The sequence below is a fragment of the Misgurnus anguillicaudatus genome, chromosome 21 (assembly GCF_027580225.2).
Source record: "Misgurnus anguillicaudatus chromosome 21, ASM2758022v2, whole genome shotgun sequence".
In the NCBI taxonomy this organism is placed as follows: domain Eukaryota; kingdom Metazoa; phylum Chordata; class Actinopteri; order Cypriniformes; family Cobitidae; genus Misgurnus; species Misgurnus anguillicaudatus.
Genome location: NC_073357.2, coordinates 53597544 through 53618124, shown reverse-complemented (window position 1 = coordinate 53618124; position 20581 = coordinate 53597544). Strand labels below are relative to the sequence as shown.

Below are 20581 nucleotides of genomic sequence, written 5' to 3'. Positions count from 1 at the left end.
TGAACTAACATGAACAATTGTATTGGCATTAAGTAACATTAAAAAAAGTGTAATTAATGATGACAAACTATATTGCTCATTGTTAGTTCACGTTTATCAGCTAATGGATTCACTGATAAAACCTTATTGTAAAGTATTACCAGTTTTATTTTATTTTTACTTTGACAATCCATAGTAATAAATAGCACTATTATTACTCTTTATTACATGGTCAAAACACAATACTGGTCAAACATCACATGCTCGCCTTTCAGTTCAAGTATGTATTGAAATGCAAAATAAAATCTGGGCACTTTAACCATTAGGAGAGAACCATGGGAAAATGATGACCCATTTATGATGGCATTGATAACAACAGTATGTCCATTTACCAAAAAGCACCAGACTTTGGTGTCATTTGTCCATATTACCAACACGCCACAAATCACTTGGTCATTATTTTCTCATTTGTCCACACCAGCGGGCATGGACCACTATTGTGTTTTGGCCCACATATGTTACTGGGAAATTTCGTGAATATATTTGATTATACAAATGAATCATTTTCTGTGTAAGGCCCATCCCTATATGTCAATGAAGTTCATTGTAAAGCTTTTATTGCCATGTGTGATGATGCTGAAACTGCCGTCATTTTTTCTAGGGTCGTGAGGAGGAGAGTGACCAGGTGAGAGAGAAGTTCTCTGTACCTGAGAGCGATCACCTGACTTACCTGAATGTTTACATGCAGTGGAAGAACAACAATTACTCCAGCATCTGGTGTAATGATCACTTCATTCATACTAAAGCCATGCGCAAGGTACATCAGCCTTACCCATTCAAGGTCATTTCTTAAAAGGACACTCCACTTTTTTTGAAAAATGCTCATTTTCCAGCTCCCCTAGAGTTAAACATTTGATTTTACCATTTTGGAATCCATTCAGCTGATTTCCGGGTCTTGCACTAGCACTTTTAGCATAGCTTAGCACAATCCATTGAATCTGATTAGACCATTACCATCGCGCTAAAGAATGACCAAAGAGTTTCAATATTTTTTCTAATTTTCATATTTTCCCGAAAATAGTCCCCTTGGTTACTTTCAATAGCAGGGGACTATTTTCAGACAGTGCGTAATATCCCTACGCCTGCTGCAGCCATGTTACGGCAGCAAAGTCCTTGATTATTACGCTAGAATGAGAGTATAGTTCTTAGCCATATCTGCCTAGAAAATCGCAACTTTTAATTTTCCGTCGGCCTTAGTACACAATGTAACTACAGAAGAGTCAAGTTTTAATTAGGAAAAATAATGAAACTCTTTGGTTATTTTTAGCACGATGCTAATGGTCTAATCTGATTTAATGGATTATGCTAAGCTATGCTAAATGTGGTAGCGCCAGACCCAGAGATCAGCTGAATGGATTCCAAAATGGTAAGAATCAAATGTTTAACTCTAGGGGAGCTGGAAAATTAGCATATTTTCAAAAAAAGTGGAGTGTCCCTTTAATGGGGCCGCATCACAGACTTTTTCTTAAGTCCAAATCTTTTTTGGACCACAATTTTGCAAACATTAAAATTATTCTGAAGTGTGTTTTATTATAATAAGAGTTTGTGTTAATTGTGTTGCTTCATTACAGGTGCGTGAGGTCAGAGCTCAGCTCAAAGACATCATGGTGCAACAGAAAATGAATCTGATCTCTTGCGGCTCAGACTGGGATGTGATCAGAAAATGCATCTGTGCTGCATACTTCCACCAAGCGGCTAAATTAAAGGTACATACAGTACACAACCTGAAAGCAACAGGTTCATGTTTAGCATAGATTTAAAAAGGCAGTCTGTGACGATCCATGTTTTTCTGTGTGTTTAGGGAATAGGGGAGTACGTGAACGTAAGAACCGGAATGCCGTGCCATCTGCACCCGACCAGTGCTCTGTTCGGCATGGGCTACACCCCAGACTACATCATCTACCATGAGCTGGTCATGACTACTAAGGTATTTCACCTGTTTTACTTTCAGCTCTTGAATATAAAAAGACATGAGGGAATATGAGTGAATTAGTGCACTTGCTCTGATACACTTACACTTTTTAATAATTTATAAAAATAAATTTTTTTTCATTGTTGCCAAGTGCATTTAAATATAGTTATTTTATAAAGAATACAAAGAAGAATGTATATTTTTATATCTTTATATTAGGGCTGTCAAAATTAACGCGTTAATAACGCGTTAACGCAAATTCATTTTAACGCCACTAATTTTATTAACGGAGATTAACGCAACGCGCAATTTCTGTTTGACCCTTGGTCCAGCCCATAGTTGAATGAACAGAGACGCAGACAAATGTGACTCTCTCTAAATGAGGAAAAGGTTTTCATAGAAATAAGAACATTAAGCAAATCGTCTACCAAATCCAATGCTCTAAATGCTCGTTGGACATCTGATATGATCTTTATTTATACGTCTGAGAGGTGTAACGTTACCGTCCTCCTAATGCTTAATCTAATACAAAAATGCGTCTCAATTCATTTTGGTTTCGCTTTTGTGCATGACTTAGAAAATAGACTGCAGGACTTGCTTGATGTTAAAAGAGTCATTAAGAGAGATAAAGTTCGGTACCTGATTAATGTTAAAGAGTTATTAAGAGCGACAAGACTCAAAAGCGATCCCCTCACGCTGACTGACTGATATCTGAAGCGCGTGCACACATACGCGCGAGTGCGCGACCCGGATATATAGACATCTTCACAAAATTACCCTGATAGCACACAAACATCTCGAAGACGTCTATTTGATGTCTGCGTTTACATCTGCAAGACGTATTATTTAGATTGTTTGCTCATCTGCAATACGTCTCTGAGACGTTTCCTAAAAGATGTCATATAGACATATTGAAGACATCTGCGAGACGTTTTTGATTTAGAATGTATGTAAAGCAGCTCTTTCTAAGACCTTTATAAGACGTTTTTACACACCAGATGTATTCCAGATCTCCAGATCTTTACCAGACATCTTGCAGACATACCTGTGCTATCTGGGTACAGTTTTACAAATATCTGTTTTGATAAGAATTCACGCAGGTAGGCTCTATAATCTGTTATGTTTTAAGTAAATGTTTGGTTAACTGTTGGGTAAAACTATCTGATGTGTAACATTATATTAGATCACTTAGATTTTAAGCAGTCTGTCTCAATGTCAATCAAACAAAAGGAAAAAAAAGTTGAACATACATTGATGATGTTTTTGCTTTGTGTGTGCTAAATCTATTAGTTTAACCAGTGATTTTAAGGTATTGAGGTGGTAATATAATGTATGGATGTGGACATTTTTGTGGTAATTTGACTCTTTCAACTTCAAAGACGTGTAGTTCTGTCATATTTTGTTATATTTCAACAAATCATGCATTGTTCTATGTTTTAATAGAGAATGTCAAAATATGAACAACTATTTTTTTTTAAAATTTGCTAATTCCGACTCAACTTGCCAGCACAGGTCACAAATGATGCAGCAGCAAACAAAAATGGAGAAAGAAAAATCTTCTGAAAAGAAAATTCATATACAAAACAATGACCGGTGATTATGTTAAAATGTAAACAGGCTGTTGTTAACATACATTTGCATAAAGCATCTATATATGTATATATGATTAGAATATTAAAAACCTGAAAAGTGTTAAATAAGGGTAAATTTAGAATGGATAAAAATGTGCGATTAATTTGCGATTAATCGCAGTTAACTCATGAAATCATGCGATTAATCTAGATTAATTTTTTTAATCTATTGACAGCCCTACTTTATATAAAACGGCTCATTCTAAGGTAATAAAAACAATACAGTTCATTATGTAAGGTCTTTATACACCACTGATAATATAGTTATGTATATTGTATTCCTGTCAAGAGATTCTTCTAAAAGTCCCACAATGCACCTTAATTAGGTTTTACGATGCACTGATTTATTAGTTGTCTACGTCTTTAGGAAACTAAAAATCGAAATGACTAAAATAAAAATATCTTCTGAAGCATAAAGATAGCAAAATTTAGTCACATAACAACAATCACTTGAGCAGTGTTATGGATGTGACTTTTTCAGTCAAAATTAAAATATAATTTCTCAGATAATGTATTTCTTACCAGTATATTGTTATAAAAGTAATGTCAAGTAATAAAATACTTTCAAATAGCGTGTGACGTTTCGAGCACACAGACTCTCATCAGTATGTGCTCAAACATCACACGCCATTAGATCTTTGCTGACTTCACTTTTCTGATATGATTTATAGTCGCGCACCCATTTAAGGTTTATGTGCATGCTTTTTCTTTCTTAACACTATTTTAAACCATCTGTTCATACTTTAATAAACCTCAGATGATAGAGACCATCAGATATCAGTCTCATGTTTTCTGTTTTAGATAAGGGAAAATACATTGCGTCAATGACATGACATTAATTATTTGGTGTATCCGTATGGTTCAATTAAATGTAAAAGGGTTAACATTTCAAAATAAATTAGCAGATTACTTGCATACATTCTCTTTTATGAGGAACAAGTCTTAAATTTCTGGTTTTATTTCATTTTGACAAAAATATTTGGGGGATACTTGCAAAAATGTCATTGTGGTGTAACCAGTCTGTGTCAATTGGTCTAACTAGTATTTTTTTTAAAAAATGAAAATATACAAATATTTATAAAAAAGTGAAATAAAATATAATCATCTAGTTTAGTGTAATATGAATTTTTTTAACATACATTTTTACATCATTTGTCAAAGATTATTTAAAAAAAAAAAAACAGAGCTGTTTTCAGCATATGTCAGGAAAAATATTATATTATGATATTATACACATTAAAATTTACCTTAAGAAATAACTAATGAAATGTATTTTCGTGTGATATTTTAAAATGATTTTTTATTGATGATTACACTTACATGCTATCAAGGTGGATAAAATATTTAATATTTCTCATTCTTTGGCACAGTTGGCGGTTACACCATTTGACATTTTCAGGTCCATTCAGTACATACAACTTTCATAACAATGGTGCAAATGTAATTTTTTATTGCATAAAATCAACATAAATACACTATATGCATTGAAATATACCTGACACATGCGTTTAAAACAAGTTTAAAAAGATTTTTGAATTTCTCATCTTGCCAAACCGTTTTTGTCACTGACCCACTTATGGATGTCACAAAGAAAGACACGTTTTTGCAGACAACACACTTTGTAAGAATTCTGTGAATAAAAATGCCCTAACCAGAAGCAAGAAATTGAAAAGGAATGGTTCTTTAAAGGAATAGTCTACTCATTTTCAATATTAAAATATGTTATTACCTTAACTAAGAATTGTTGATACATCCCTCTATCATCTGTGTGCGTGCACGTAAGCGCTGGAGCGCGCTGCGACGCTTCGATAGCATTTAGCTTAGCCCCATTCATTCAATTGTACCATTTAGAGATAAAGTTAGAAGTGACCAAACACATCAACTTTTTTCCTATTTAAGACGAGTAGTTATACGAGCAAGTTTGGTGGTACAAAATAAAACGTAGCGCTTTCTAAGCGGATTTAAAAGAGGAACTATATTGTATGGCGTAATAGCACTTTTGGGAGTACTTCGACTCGCCTGAAAAGTCCGCTCCCCTTCTCACTCTCATAATGGGAGTGGGAGGGTGTTACTGCGCCCAGTCGAAGTACTCCCATAAGTGCTATAACGCCATACAATATAGTTCCTCTTTTAAATCCGCTTAGAAAAGCGCTACGTTTTATTTTGTACCACCAAACTTGCTCGTATAACTACTCGTCTTAAATAGGAAAAACGTTGATGTGTTTGGTAACTTCTAACTTTATCTCTAAATGGTACCATTGAATGAATGGGGCTAAGCTAAATACTATCGAAGTGTCGCAGCGCGCTCCAGCGCTTACGTGCACGCACACAGATGATAGAGGGATGTATCAACTCTTCTTAGTTAAGCTAATAACATATTTTAATATTGAAAATGAGTAGACTATTCCTTTAAAGAACAATTTTTTTTTCCTGTGTGCATTTATGAGCAAGAAGCAATGTTATAGATGTGACATTTCTCCGTTATGGATGTGACAATTCTGAAAGTTGCACTTAAAAGTGGTATGTGTAAATTTTAATGGGGCGGCTAAGCGCAGATTTTCATCAGAATCAATCACTTAGCGATAAAAGCATGAAATTTGGTATGAAGGCTCACAAAGGAGGTCTGATCAGATTTGGGACCGATTTAGTAAATATACATTTAAAAAGTACATAATTTCTGATAGATATCATAATATGGATTGATTAATGATCAAATGTGCAACTTTTTAAATTATTCATTTCTGTCATCTATCCATTATAAAATCCATATTTGGTGACCATTTTCAATTTATGAATTTTACATATCTTATATTTTAAAGTTGAAAGACCTTCTTTGTGAAAGTGTGCTTATATTTACATGTATTTATGGTGAATTATGTTATTGCATTTTAGGTTTCTGGCAGCTTTTAATTCATTTTCCCATTATGAAATCATATTTCCTCGAATTGGTATCTAAGCCACTAATATTGACATCTAAGATATCGGTAAGGTTCAAAACTTTACATGGTAAGGTTGACATTTGCATGGAATTACTCAACGGCTGATGACAAAATATCATAGGACAACTCCCTGGAATGACATTATTTCTGGCTGAACTATTCCTTTAATGTTGCCAAACAAAACAGATGTCTTGTGAATATTGAGTGAAATGTGATTTGTTGATGTAAGCTTGTGTGTTTTGCAGGAATACATGCAGTGTGTGACAGCGGTGGATGGTGAATGGCTGGCTGAGCTCGGGCCAATGTTTTACAGCATCAAACACGCAGGGAAGAGCAGACAGGTGAACAACACGTTCCCAAAATATTACACCACCAAACCGAGTTTCTTTCTCATTCTCACTCACGTTGGTTTCAATCACTCAGGAGAACCGACGGAGAGCCAAGGCAGAGATCACCAGCATGGAGGAGGAGATGTCTATGGCACAAGAACAGATCAAAGCACGAAAAGAGGAGCAGGAGAGGAAGAACAACCTCGGCAGCGTCAGGTTAGAGTCACTTTCTTGGGTAACGTCCGATCGAGCTCTCGTACAAAATCTAAATCATCTTATTTAGCAGTAAGGCCGACGTGCTGAAATACTAATGTGGCAATTTTTGTGAACGCTATTATCCCCGGCCCCACGCTGCCTCTATCTTTCTCATCTCTTTCCTCACCTGCCATCTTCTTGTCTCGTCTGCGATGAGCTTTTCTCACCTCTCATCTCCGCCGGAGAGAAAAAGAAATAATATTGACCCCTGCCTGATCCCCATTACTGAAGCAATTTAAATGGTGCCGCCGCAGAGGGGGAATAGAGGCAGACGCTAATTTTCACACTAATCCGGGAAATTAATTTTACACACACCTGTCAGATCCACAAAAGCGCAGGAGATGAGTTCTGTAAAATAACACCATTAATTAATCTGGACTTTATATCTTTGTATCCAAGCCTTCGGCTGACTGTCTGCATGATGGACGGCTTGACAATAATCACATTAAAAATGCGGATTAGACTTTTGATTTGAATGATAGGGGAAATGGATAATAAAGGTGCCGTCTCACTTTTGGGTGCTGATGCCTTTGTGGGTTTTTTAAATGATGCTGTCTGATCTATTGATGACAGTAGAGGTCATCTGTCCTGACCCGAATCAGGCCGCTCAGAGGACTGCTGTGTGCGCCATATAGACAAATACCTATAGGGCAGTTCACACAATAAATATAAAAATACGTCTAAATGAAAGGGAAAAGCAGAGATCACACCACAACTATAATGATAAAGATACAAGTAGCAATATTGTTGTGATTACTTGAGGAGTTTTTTCAGCCGGTATAAGATTCTGGTGGTATGATAATCTGTAGAAAAAATACCACGGTTTCATTCTGGCAGTTTTCCCGCGCCGAGAGTTAAAAATGATCAACTTTGTATGAAAAGCTCCACTTGCAATGTCAGTTCTCACGCAGCCGTCCAATCACAGTGGAGGAGGGGCGTGACAAGTATCACAGCAACCAACCGTCTCACAGCTGATGTATCAGAGCTACCAAAGCGGTTAGCTGAAGAAAGCTGAAAAACAGCTGTCATTCGGCGTTGTCTAGGCATTTTCAGCCGCTTTTAAAAGTTTTGGTGTGCACAACCCCTAAGAGTCCTGTACATGGTAATGACATATCGTATGCCTCAAACACGTTGTTGTTTCTTCCTTCTTATGTAAACCTTATGCATAAAAAAGACTGCAGGAAAACAGGCCAATCTGAATAAAACACTGACTTTGATGTTACAGTCGAGATGTATTAAATAAAGTGACACATTAAATAAAGTACAATGTTGTTACAATGCTAAAAACAACATTGTGACTGTTGAATTAGCTCTATATTAGAGCCCAACCGATATATCAGCAGGCCGATATTATGCATTTTCCAAACTATCGGTATCTGCATTCATAATGGCCGATAAATGAATATTTAAAAAAAAACGGACGAAATAGCCTTCATAAGATTTCCTCACTGTTGGTGTTTTTGACAGAGCGCTCTGAAGCAGTAGCTGCTGGTGGGGTCCGGATTTAGGCGTCTAGCAACTGCCTGAGTCAAGTGATCAGCAATTTATATTTTGCTGTTGTTGTTATTTATCAGAACTTAACAGAATTTGTCTCCAGTCCTATTCACAGTTATATTTATGAAGCAAGTCTTTTAAAACTGGTAACTTTGATTTGGTTGTTGTTTTTGTTCAAAGGCCATTACGTTTCATATCTTAAGTTTGTATTTTTATACATTTTATTTATCAGAACTTTAATATATTTTGATGTTCCTCTGTTCTGTTGTAAACAAGTTTCTTTTTAAAATGCATTATCATATTATTTTAGTTAAAACTCATAAATAACTACAAATAACAAATGTTAGGGAAATCTGTTAATGTTTTGTTGCGCGTTTCTGAAAAAAAAAATATCGGCCAATATATGGGATTTAAAACCAACAAACATTTCTATCGGTATCGGCCTTTAAAATCCTTTATCGGTCGGGTTTTACTGTATATGCTAGTTAAAGGGATTGTTCGGCCAAAAAACATTATTAAACCCATGATTTACTCACCCACAAGCCGTCCGAGATGCATATGTCCATCATTTTTCAGACAAACACATTTTCAGTTATTTTTGAAAATGATTTAGATCTTTCAGTTAATCAAATGTAAAGTTACAGGGTCCACATCCTTCCAAGTCCAAAAAATGTGCATCCATCCTTCACAAAATAAATCCAAACTCCAGGATGATAAACAAAACCATCTTAAACTCCTCGCTATTAAGGAGAGAGTATCAGCGTAGTGTACGCACTTTTCTTAGTGACGTATGACAATTCGGAGGGTGGGGGCACAGAGCAGCAGCACAGAAACCTCCGTAAACTGCGTACGTTCTCATTTTGAATACGGACGCGTCTAAAATGGTGGCGTTATCGGAAGCTAGTTATTTTTGTTTATTACACGGCTCTCTGGAATGCTTGATTCTGATTGGTCAGTTGAGACATTTGCAGGTTCGTTCTTTTCAAATAATAACCGCTCCAAATTAATAACGCATAGCCGGACTACTTGCACGAGTAAAATCGCTCCGCGCCAATAAAGATCAATAAAGATTACTGTCTGTTTGGCGCCATCTTGTGACAAACACTCGACAACCACGACAAGACACAGACAGCTTACTGAGACTGAACTTGACAAAATAGAGCATAACAGCTACGAAGCCATCACACAAAAAAATACAGAATGGGCATTAAAACTTCTCAAAGACTGGCTAAAAGAGAAAAAATGGAGACAGACAAGTATGAAGCAGAGGATCTTAATAAGGTATTACGAGCATTTTATGCATCTGTGCAAAGTTTCGCGGAAGGATAAAAATGTTAATTTAAAACAAATATGCCAATAAAACGTTTCAAATTCATATTCATGTCCAGTTTTTTTTCTTATGTGGCAAGTAGCCGTGTAATAAGCGGGATAATGTAGAGGCAGCCGGTAGTCACTGGGAAATAAGCCCCTTCAGTGTGATACAAGACCCTCCGCTTCGCGTCGGGTCCTGATCACACTGTCGGGGCTTATTTCCCAATAACTACCGGCTGCCTCTACATTATCCCTTACTTATAAAGTTTTAAATGTGGATATTTCTACAACAACACCACGCGGATTACCCTCAGAAGGCCTTTGGTTATCATCGTGGAGCCGTTCTTTGGGGAAGGATGGATGCACATATTTTGGACTTGGAAGGACGTGGACCCCGTAACTTTACATTTGATTAACTGAAAGATCTAAAACATTTTCTAAAATAACTGAAAATGTGTTAGTCTAAAAAATTATCTCGGACGGCTTGGGGGTGAGTGAATCATGGGGTTAGTATCATTTTTGGCCGAACTATCCCTTTAATGCTATATGCTAGCATTTTGGCTGAAGTTCTACTATTACAAAGTCTGTACTGAAAAACACAAATTTGCCACTTAGAAATGTCCATTTCCAATCTCCAAATAATTGATTGATCCTCAAAATATGTATCTTCGTCTGATACAGTCTCAAACATTAGGTTTACACACACACGCGGAGCTAATGAAAGGAGCTGCTCTGAGATACAGCCAATCATAGCAGAGCTCAACATTATTATTCAGTACCCTTTCAAATAACGTAATAATAGACTATTTCATCCTAGGGATGTAAATGGACATGTAAAACCATCTCTGGATAATTTTTGCACTTAATAAAGCCACATACCTTCTATGTAGTATCAGTAAACGATATAACATATTGCATCAGTGCATTCTTTGGCACCTTTAAAGTGCTTGTGTATTTGAAATGACAGACAACTGTGTGTTAAAAGCACTTTAAAAACATAAAAAATTCAAATCCATAATTTGATTTTCAAAGATTTATTATAAAAATAATTTTTATTTTTATAAATTTTAAATTTTATATTTTTTTTCAAAATGCTACAAATCTTTTGAATCAATCTATAAATGTGCATTCATCTTTGCCGTGTTATATTCATTTAGTTGACTAGTGGTATACACTGATTAAAAATAAACATTAATGGCATTAATCAAAACATTTACTTTGTCATATTAAGAACACTGTCATTGCTGCTGTTATACTTGGGACGTTGTCGCTGAACTTTTTTGACAGCGATCAGCTGTAAAATGTTTTGGTCCTGCTTCATTTTTGTTGACTTTGCGTAAAATAATGGAAAGTTATTCATAAGATTCCCTGGGGTCAATGTGTTAGCATGACAGAAGCTTGATGCTGTCAGGAGAACAAGCAACAGCCGTCATTTTTCCGTCTCCAGAATGCCTCTCATGTAAATTATTCAATTTTTAATGACTTACGTTTCTTTCCTGTCACAGAAAACCACCACGTTTATCAATGCCATCCAAAGTATTATTTTGTTCTTCGTGATCAGCAAACAAACAAAAACAAAGTAGATGAGGAAAACTAGGATTTTGTGTGTATTCAACACACATCATTGTTGTTTACAATGTGTGGAATTGTGCGCTGTGATTTGTTGAACAGATTTATTGCATACTGCAGTAAAGGACGACTGGCGTTTATTGCGTTTTGGGGAAAAAAAATTGACAGAATTACATAGTGGTGTAACAGATCGCAGTTTTGACCCACGGTTTGGCTCGCATGTGATTCGCGGATAAATACGCAAATTTAAATAGGGAAAGTTTATAATTTGTAAGTGTTTCAAAGGTTTGCAAATGTTAACATTCAAGTGATTTTAAACCGTTTAACTGCAAAAAGGTGTTAAATTGAGCAGTTTACTTTACGCACAAACGCACATGCGGTTGAATGCGTCCGGTCCAGCTCGAGTTAGACGTAATTATCTTAAAGATCAGAACTCTTGATGTGTGAACTTCAGAGAGTTGCACTACTCTCTCTCATACTGTAGTGTATTAAAATACAGTTGGCTAACAGAGCAATAAAAAAACAACGTAACGTTTTTATGTGGGAGACTGTTTATGCTGCGCCGTTTGTAATTCGCCCTCTGTGTGTGTGTGTGTGCGCTCGTTTAAGGGGACTCAGTAGTGCACACACAGAGAGAGATGCAGTCTGTGCATATTTGGCCTTAAAGAGACAGTAAGCTCAATTGACCTACTTAAGTCTGTCTCATTAATGTTAATCAAACAACCCAAGACAAAGAGAAAATCACTTCTGAAACTTTAAAAACATTATAATTACATTTAATTAATACAATAAATGTAGTGTTATTAATTATTTGATTTCTGTACCTAATGATTTTAGACCTTACTTAATGTGCAACTTTGTTCTTTTTTATACATTTTTGTAATTTCTTGATTTGTTATTAGATTTTTTTTTTTTGCTGATCCGATCCGTGCCTCAAAAAACGTAATGTGATCCGAACCGTAAATTTTGTTATCCGTTGCACCCCTAGAATGACATGACGGATATCAGATTTTGCTTAAAATTAAGAATTACCTTTTTATTACTGACCTGAAATAATACTGATTTTGGTGGTAAAGTATAAAAAAGGCGTTTATCGTGTTTTGAAACCAAACTCTTCATTTGTAGCAGTAGCCAACAATACATTTTATGGGTCAAAATGATCAGTTTCTGTGAGTGAATGCAGATGCTATGGAGTTCATTTGGACACCTTTAAAGGCAGTTTTCTCAATGTTTAGATTTTTTGCACCCTCAGATTTACAAATAGTTGTGAGTGACTCAACCAAATATTGTGATTTTATAAATCTCTATACAAAACAATTGACTCTTATGACATCACATAAAGTTATTGTTATCATTAAAGTGTGAGTGGTCCTTTTCTTTTGTTTGACTAAAGTTAATCAAGTTTTTAAATCTGTCATCATTACTTAACCTCAAGTTCCGAACCTGTATACATTTCTTTGTTCTGCTGAATATAAGGGGATATTTTGAGGAATGATTGGAATCATGGAGTTTTGAAGCCATTTAAGCCATTTTGACCATTGACTTCCATAGTAGAAAAAAACCTGTGGAAGTCAATGGTGCTTTAAAACGGTTTTGGCTACTGCTGAACACAAAGGAAGATATTTGAGTAAAGAAATTTATACAAGTTTGGTTACAACTTCAGGGTGAGTAAATGATGACAGAATTTTCAGCACAGCAAGCAGCACTTATATCTGTTTATTCCACTGATCTATATAAATGACTGGATTGCGCATGACGTCACAACTGTGAAGCCACCGCTCCGCCATGTTGGTATACCCAAATGTTCTATTAAATCAATGGAGGCGATCAGATTTTAATGATAAAACTCACTTTACAAGTCTTCGTTTTTATATCTGAAGTTACCCTGTACATTATTACAACGCAAACGTCCTAAGCATGTACATAGTTATTTACTGAAAGTTGTACATTTTAGTTTTTAATCAGTTATTATACATTCATCTTCATTACAGTATCAGATCAGCAGACAGACCGCAACATATTTAGTATTAATGACAAACGTGCTCATTCTGAAATCTAAATATATAATCATACTTTGTACCGTATTTACATGCAATAATTTGCTGGTTTTATGTTATCTAAACTTACAAGTTACCTAAACTTATTTAGAGAAATAACGCTGACCGTGTAGCTGAATGTCAAAAAAACTTTATTTATACCCGTGTCATTAACAGAACGCAGCAGACACACTCACCTTTTTTTTATAAATCCATTTTCCTGCCCGATTAAAACATAAACATTGCAAATAACACCATAATTAACAGTTAATTTACGTACACATATCCTAAAAATAATCTTGCGTAACTGATACGCTGTAAAGCGGGTGAATTTAAAACATGATTTTGAATGGAAGTCAATGAAGCTCTCTGCCGGTTGGGTATACCAAGATGGCCGCTCGAACTCTGCGCTGGCTTCACCTCACGCTGTTACGTTAAGCGTTCTATGCGCAATCCAGTCATTTATATAGATCAGTGGTTTATTCCCATTTCAGTTTGTTATTTTAAAAGACACACTTGTGACACACTTGTGTGACTTGTACAGAAGTGAGAGGATGAGAGAAAGTACTGAGGGACATTGAGTTTGTGCTGGATGTGGGTCGTGACCTGATGGATGTAATTGCAGGCGGTGTGAGAAGGGGAGCAGAGTTCAGTGCTGTAATTAAAGATGATAGATCACCCTGTCAGCTGGATCAGATCTGGGCGCTACCACTCCCACTGATACAAACTGTCCTTTTCTCTTTCTAACCTTCTTGTCATTGCTGTTCATACTTCTCATGTGGCCTTAAAGTTCCCATGAAAATGAAAGTTTTTTTGGCTGTAAGTAAGACTTTGTAAGCCTTAAAGGGATTGTTACTCATCCCCATTGTCGTCTTTTTTTTAAGAACCCAAATGCAGATTTTTTTTGTGTTGTTTGGGATGTGCAAGTGTTGTTTTTTTTGTTACTATGAGAGTGGATTGTGGTTGCCAAACAACTCAATATCTGGAATCTGAGGGTGCAAAAGTTGTCCAAATAAAGTCATTAACAACACGTATTACTTATAAAAAATATAAATTTTTATATATTTACGGTAGAAAATTTACAAAATATCTACTTCATATCCCAATGATTTTTTGGCATTTTAAAAAATGTATATTTTGATGCATACAATGTATTGTTATTGCTGGTCCAGGGTCACAGATATTTTAATGACTTTTCTTAATGTTTGGTAGGTGTAGCAAAATATGGTGTGCAGATGAGACAGAATATTTGACAAATCTACCTAAATTTTAACACTGAAAAATCTCTTTTTATTTCCGAACAGGGCCATAAAGATCTGCACCCCAGGACGGAAAGAGGAAGCTCCCATGACACCGAAACGAACACCTGCACGATTCGGCTTATAATGCATCTTAATAACGTTTTCTTGTATAGTACAAAAATGTCATCATGATGTGATTTGAAAATTGATGAATGCCATTTAGTTCATTGTAATCGTCTCTGTGCAGTTGTCTATGTTGGCCACCAGTAGGAGCACTTGTATAAGGAGAAAATCATCCTTCGTCTCAAAGTGTTGTTTGTGTCTTTGGGACTGTCTGGATTGAAGAAAAAAGTGCATAATAGCACTACACCTGATTTTACAGGTCATGCATTGATGTAAAATGAAATTCAAAGACAGGTCATTCTTCAACATATTTATCCAATGAGATCAGAGACATTTATCAAAATATTCAGCTTGATTATTTTCATGTATTATTTCATCAATGCGTTTTCAGTGTGTTTGTGAACAGTAACATTTATTCGTGGACTGCTGTAATATTCACTTTATAGTGGAATTATAATTTTCTTTCAGCTATGTTTTGACTTGTGAAAATTCTTTGTTTCGGAGAACAGAGCGAGCGTCCATGAATATTAACTTCCTGTACTTTGATGGGTTAATCCCCTGCTGATGTACCATGTCTTTGTTATTCTGACAAATACATTGCTAGAATATTTCATCATTCCGCTGGAATCAACACTGACCAGCGAGGAGTCATATCCTACATCTTCTTTGATGCAATTGGGTTGCAAGTCATTGAGCAGATCTACTGTGTACAGAAAGAGATGACATGCTTAGACTGCTGTGAAGTTAGATAAAAAAAACTAATCAACCGCTTTCCACTGAGGGTCATTTTGTAAGTCTAGTTTGCAAGCCCTTTCTAGCGTCAGGCTTTATTTTCAACGTGTACTGTACAGTATATCTGTATATTGTGTTTGTAGGGATTTTTGCATTTCTCATTAATCTGGCAAATTGAAAATGGGAAATACCATGTTGCTAGAGTGTAAAAAAAAGTTCACATTGTCTGATTTGTGTTACCGTTATACATTTTGTATCGAATAATAAATTTGATATATCAAAAGCAACGTGCTTGTTTGTTACCATTACTGGCCGACTAGTAGAAATAGAGAGCTAAGACAATAGTTTGTGGTATGTTGATGACACAACTGAGATCTCAACACGATACCTATGCAATATCTCAGGGTTTATTAATGTTTTTAAAATCAAGCATTGTATATGTTAACATGAGTTAATGCACAATCAACACGAATAACTGTATTGGTATTAACACACATTAACAGAGATTAATAAATGCTATAAAACTATGTTATTCATGTTAGCTAATGCATGTCCTAATGTTATCAAATACAATTTTTATTGTCTACATTAAAAAAATGGATAAGTGGTTTGGTAATACTGAAACTTGCAAAGGAATAATAGTTGCATGGGAAGTGGATAATAAAATATACTGTTGTTACATTTGCTGAGGTCAACATGACTGAGTATTGCAACCAATAAACAGTGTGTCAATAAAAACATAAAGATTGTGCCAATATGTTTAGCAATATCACATACATCACTTATCAACAGCAGTTTTATCTCTACTAAACCATCTATCGTGTCCAGTGTTGGGCAATAACTAGTAACTATGGGAAATACCATGTTGATAGAGTGTAAAAAATACGCTGCAAAAAATGATTTTCAAGAAAATAATGTTCTTGGTATTTTTGTCTTGTTTTCAGTAAAAATATCTAAAAATTCTTCAATGAAGATGCTTTGTCTTGATGAGCAAAACGACCTTAGAAAATAAGTTTTTAGACCAAAAATATCTAATTTAAGTGATTTTGTGCATAAAACAAGCAAAAAAAAATCTGCCAATAGGGTAAGCACTTTTTTTTTAAATTTAGTATTTAAGAAAAATTTTCAAGATTTTTTGCTTACCCCATTGGCAATTTTTTTTGCTTGTTTTATGCACAAAATCACTAAAATTGGATATTTTTGGTCTAAAAACTAGACTTATTTTCTTGGGTCGTTTTGCTCATCAAGAAAAAGCCTCTTAATTTTATAATTTTTTTGATATTTTACTGAAAACAAGACAAAAATACTAAGAATGTTTTTCTTGAAAATCATTTTTTGCAGTGTAGTAACTAGTAACTGTAGTAATATTACTTTCCCTGGTAACTAGTAGTTTTAATAATAACAAAAAAGTAATAATATTACAGTTACAGTAACACTTCACTTGAAGGGGTGTTCATAAGACATGACACCTTCATAATTATGGCATGACATGTGTCATGAACATGAAGGAGATTTTTTTCATGTTTATGACAACTGTCATTAAGTGTTATTCGTTAAATTATGTCGTTTTTAATGCAACTATGACATTGTTTGAGATGTCTTTGTTATGAAAACTTGACATTAACCAATACATCATAACTTGACATGAAAACTTGACATTACCAAGACAACATAACTGACCACTTTTTACCAGTGATACAAATTAAATTTGGCATTAAGTGTCATTAAATCGTTTTTTAACAGCATCATTAATATTTTTCTTGACCTCAACTACAGTGGTACAAATATAATTTGTCATTAAAATGTCATTAAGTTTTAATACTCTGTCAAATAGTTTTATAACAACATCATCAACATTATTCTTCAGTTCATAAGGTTTTTTTTTTGTTTCCTCCAGGTGTTTAAAAAAACCCATTAATAATAATTAAAATGTATAAAATTTTATTGCATTATCGCATGAAGTGAGGTTTAATCTTTTGATGCGTCTGTTGCATTTTGTTAAGATATTTACATTTATTTGACATAGTGTTAAAGGTATAGCGGAAGATTTTCCCGAATTATTTAAAAGAACCGCCCCTCGATGCACACGCAACACTCTCCGAGGGGTAACGCCTGTTAAACGCGTGCACGAGACAGAGAGAGAGAGAGAGAGCATGCAGGAGCTCAGTTTTTCTCTTCACTCTGTTTACAAGTTTCTGTCGGCATGTTTACCGTGTCTGTGCAGTTCGTGACTTGTGCCAGGGCTAGCATCGCTAATCATAGCTTACATCAACTTTTACTAGCAGTGATTTTAAATGAATTTCTCCAAATAGCATGACAAAATGTACATTTCCAGTAGAAACTTCGAGTGGGAAACCCAACCTGTCCTTTTAGCTCACGCCAGCGTGTGAAATAGTCTCCCATAAACATTCTGGTCTTGTTTCTTTCTTTACAGTCCTTTCTCTTCTTGTCATACAATTCGTAGAATCTTTTTCTCTTGCGACCCTCAGACATTTAAAAAAAAACACAGTGAGAACGCGACCTTCAATGAATGGTTGAAACCGTAGCACAACACACATACACGTGAAAGTGCGCATGTGCAGAAAGCGAACGTAGAGGCGAGCACGTGCGACGGTTATACGTCAACATATAATCAGAATGATTGACATCTGGGATGACCAATAACAGTGGTGATCCACCCGGAAAACGAAAATCTTCCGCTATACCTTTAACACTTATCGACATTTTAATTACAAGTTTAATTTTTACCACTGTGGTTGAGGTCAAGAAAAATATTCATGATGCTGTTATAAAACTATTTGACAGAGTATTAACACTTAATGAAATTTAAATGACAGTTATTAATATAATGTTAATCCATGAAGCTAGGTAGTTTCTTAAATTTTATATTTATTCTACAATTAATGACAGTTTCCATAAATGTGCATAAAATCTCCTTCATGTTCATGGCACGTGTCATGTTATGATTATGAAGGTGTCATGTCTTATGCACACCCCTTCAAGTAAAGTGTTACGACAGTGACCATCCAAAAAAAGTTCATCAATATCACCGACTGTCCATCTATCTGTAAATTTCATGGATTCACAGACTGCAAAAATGATGCAATTTTTTGGATGTCATTGAAAATTTATATAACTAGTAGTGTAACTAATTACTGTTGGCTGGGAGTAATAAGTAAAGTAATAATGTTACTTTTGAAATGAGTAACTATTAATGATGAGTAATATATACATTTTTGGAGAAACTAACTCAACAATGATTATGTCATTTTAAGATGTAAGCTTAATGAAGAACAACTCGCCGCTTGCGAATGATAAGGTTTTATCTGCATTCTAAATAGTTTTTTGAGATATTGAGCTTTAAAGTTTTTACATTCCATTTGTATTTTTTAAGTCCTAAAATGAAAAACATCACATAATGTAAATAAGTGTGAGAATATGTGCATAACTAAATTTTGACAAAAAATGTCAGATAGAACGTTGTAATTCTAAGCTGTCAAACTTTAAAATGATTGAAGGTTCAGTATGCAATTTTTCAAATACCACACATAAAACAAACATCAAAATGGAGCACTGAGAAACTGCACCTGTTATAGACTTTGGGAATTTCTAACATAAAGTTTCTCGGAGTGGAAAAGCATTTGCAGAAAGTCTGGCATGCGGTAGCAAAATCAGCCTAATGATCAGTATAACAACTAAACGTCAAATGGCGTATTGTAGCTTGTTCTAAGTTATCTAGCCTCATAAAATGTATTTTCATACTGCATTTATAAAGTGTGCTATTTTCATCAAACAGTCATTTTAGATGCTGTATTCCTTTTACACTTGTTGATCAACTCTACTGTGTTATGATTCAATATTTGAACATAATTATTAGTGAAAGTGTAGCACTGAGAGAAAGTAACTTGGCGTTATTTCATAAAAAGTTAGAGAAAACTGTATCACAAGCTTGAGTCACAAGATTCTACATAAAAGACGATTCAGAGTTCACCTCAAAGACTCGAGACAATTAAGAGTCCACCTTAAAGACTCGAGACAATTCAAATTCCACCTCAAAGACTCAAGATGATTCAGATTTCACCTCAAAGACTCAAGACTATTCAATATTTCACCTCAAAGACTCAAGCTGATTCAATATTTAACTTCAAAGACTTAAGAAGATTCAGATTTCACCTCAAAGACTCAAGACGATTCAATATTTCACCTCAAAGACTCAAGCTGACTCAATATTTCCCAGCAAAAACTCTAGACAATTTATTATTTAACCTCAAAGACTTGAGACGATTCAGAATCCATCTCAAAATCTCAAGACGATTAAATATTACACCTCAAAGACCCAAGCCGATTCAATATTTCGCCTTAAAACCCTCAAGCTGATTCAAATTCCACCTCAAAGACTTAAGAAGATTCAGATTCCACCTCAAAGACGATTCAGATTCCACCTCAAAGCCTCAAGATGATTTAGATCCCACCTCAAAAACTCGAAACGATTCAAATTCCAACTCAAAGACTCAAGACGATTCAGATTCACATCAAAGACTCAAGCTGATTCTATATTTCACCTCAAACGCTAAAGCTGATTCAATATTTAACTTAAAATACTGAAGATGATTCAATATTTACCTTCAAAGACTTAAGATAATTAAGATTTCACCTCAAAGACTCAAGACAATTCAGATTCCACCTCAAAGACTCAAGATGATTCAGATTCCACCTCAAAGACTCAAACAGATTCAGATTTCACCTCAAAGACTCAAGAAGATTCAATATTTCACCTCAAAGACTCAAGATGATTCAATATTTACCTTCAAAGACTTAAGATAATTAAGATTTCACCTCAAAGACTCAAGACAATTCAGATTCCACCTCAAAGACTCAAGATGATTCAGATTCCACTTCAAAGACTCAAGACGATTCAGATTTCACTTCAAAGACTCAAGACAATTCAGAATCCATCTCAAAGACTCAAA

The 20581-nt window shown here is 35.0% G+C and overlaps 1 protein-coding gene across 1 annotated transcript in view; it reads left to right on the top strand.

Moving 5' to 3' along the window:
• Window positions 1-15898, top strand: part of dhx38 (DEAH (Asp-Glu-Ala-His) box polypeptide 38) — a 39238-nt gene extending 23340 nt beyond the window's left edge. The window contains exons 22-27 of the mRNA XM_055213174.2: window positions 641-796; window positions 1611-1745; window positions 1841-1966; window positions 6767-6862; window positions 6945-7066; window positions 14820-15898. Coding sequence (XP_055069149.1) covers window positions 641-796; window positions 1611-1745; window positions 1841-1966; window positions 6767-6862; window positions 6945-7066; window positions 14820-14901 — 717 coding nt within the window. The 3' untranslated portion in view covers window positions 14902-15898. The remainder of the gene's footprint in view (window positions 1-640; window positions 797-1610; window positions 1746-1840; window positions 1967-6766; window positions 6863-6944; window positions 7067-14819) is intronic.
• Window positions 15899-20581: the final 4683 nt, after the last annotated feature.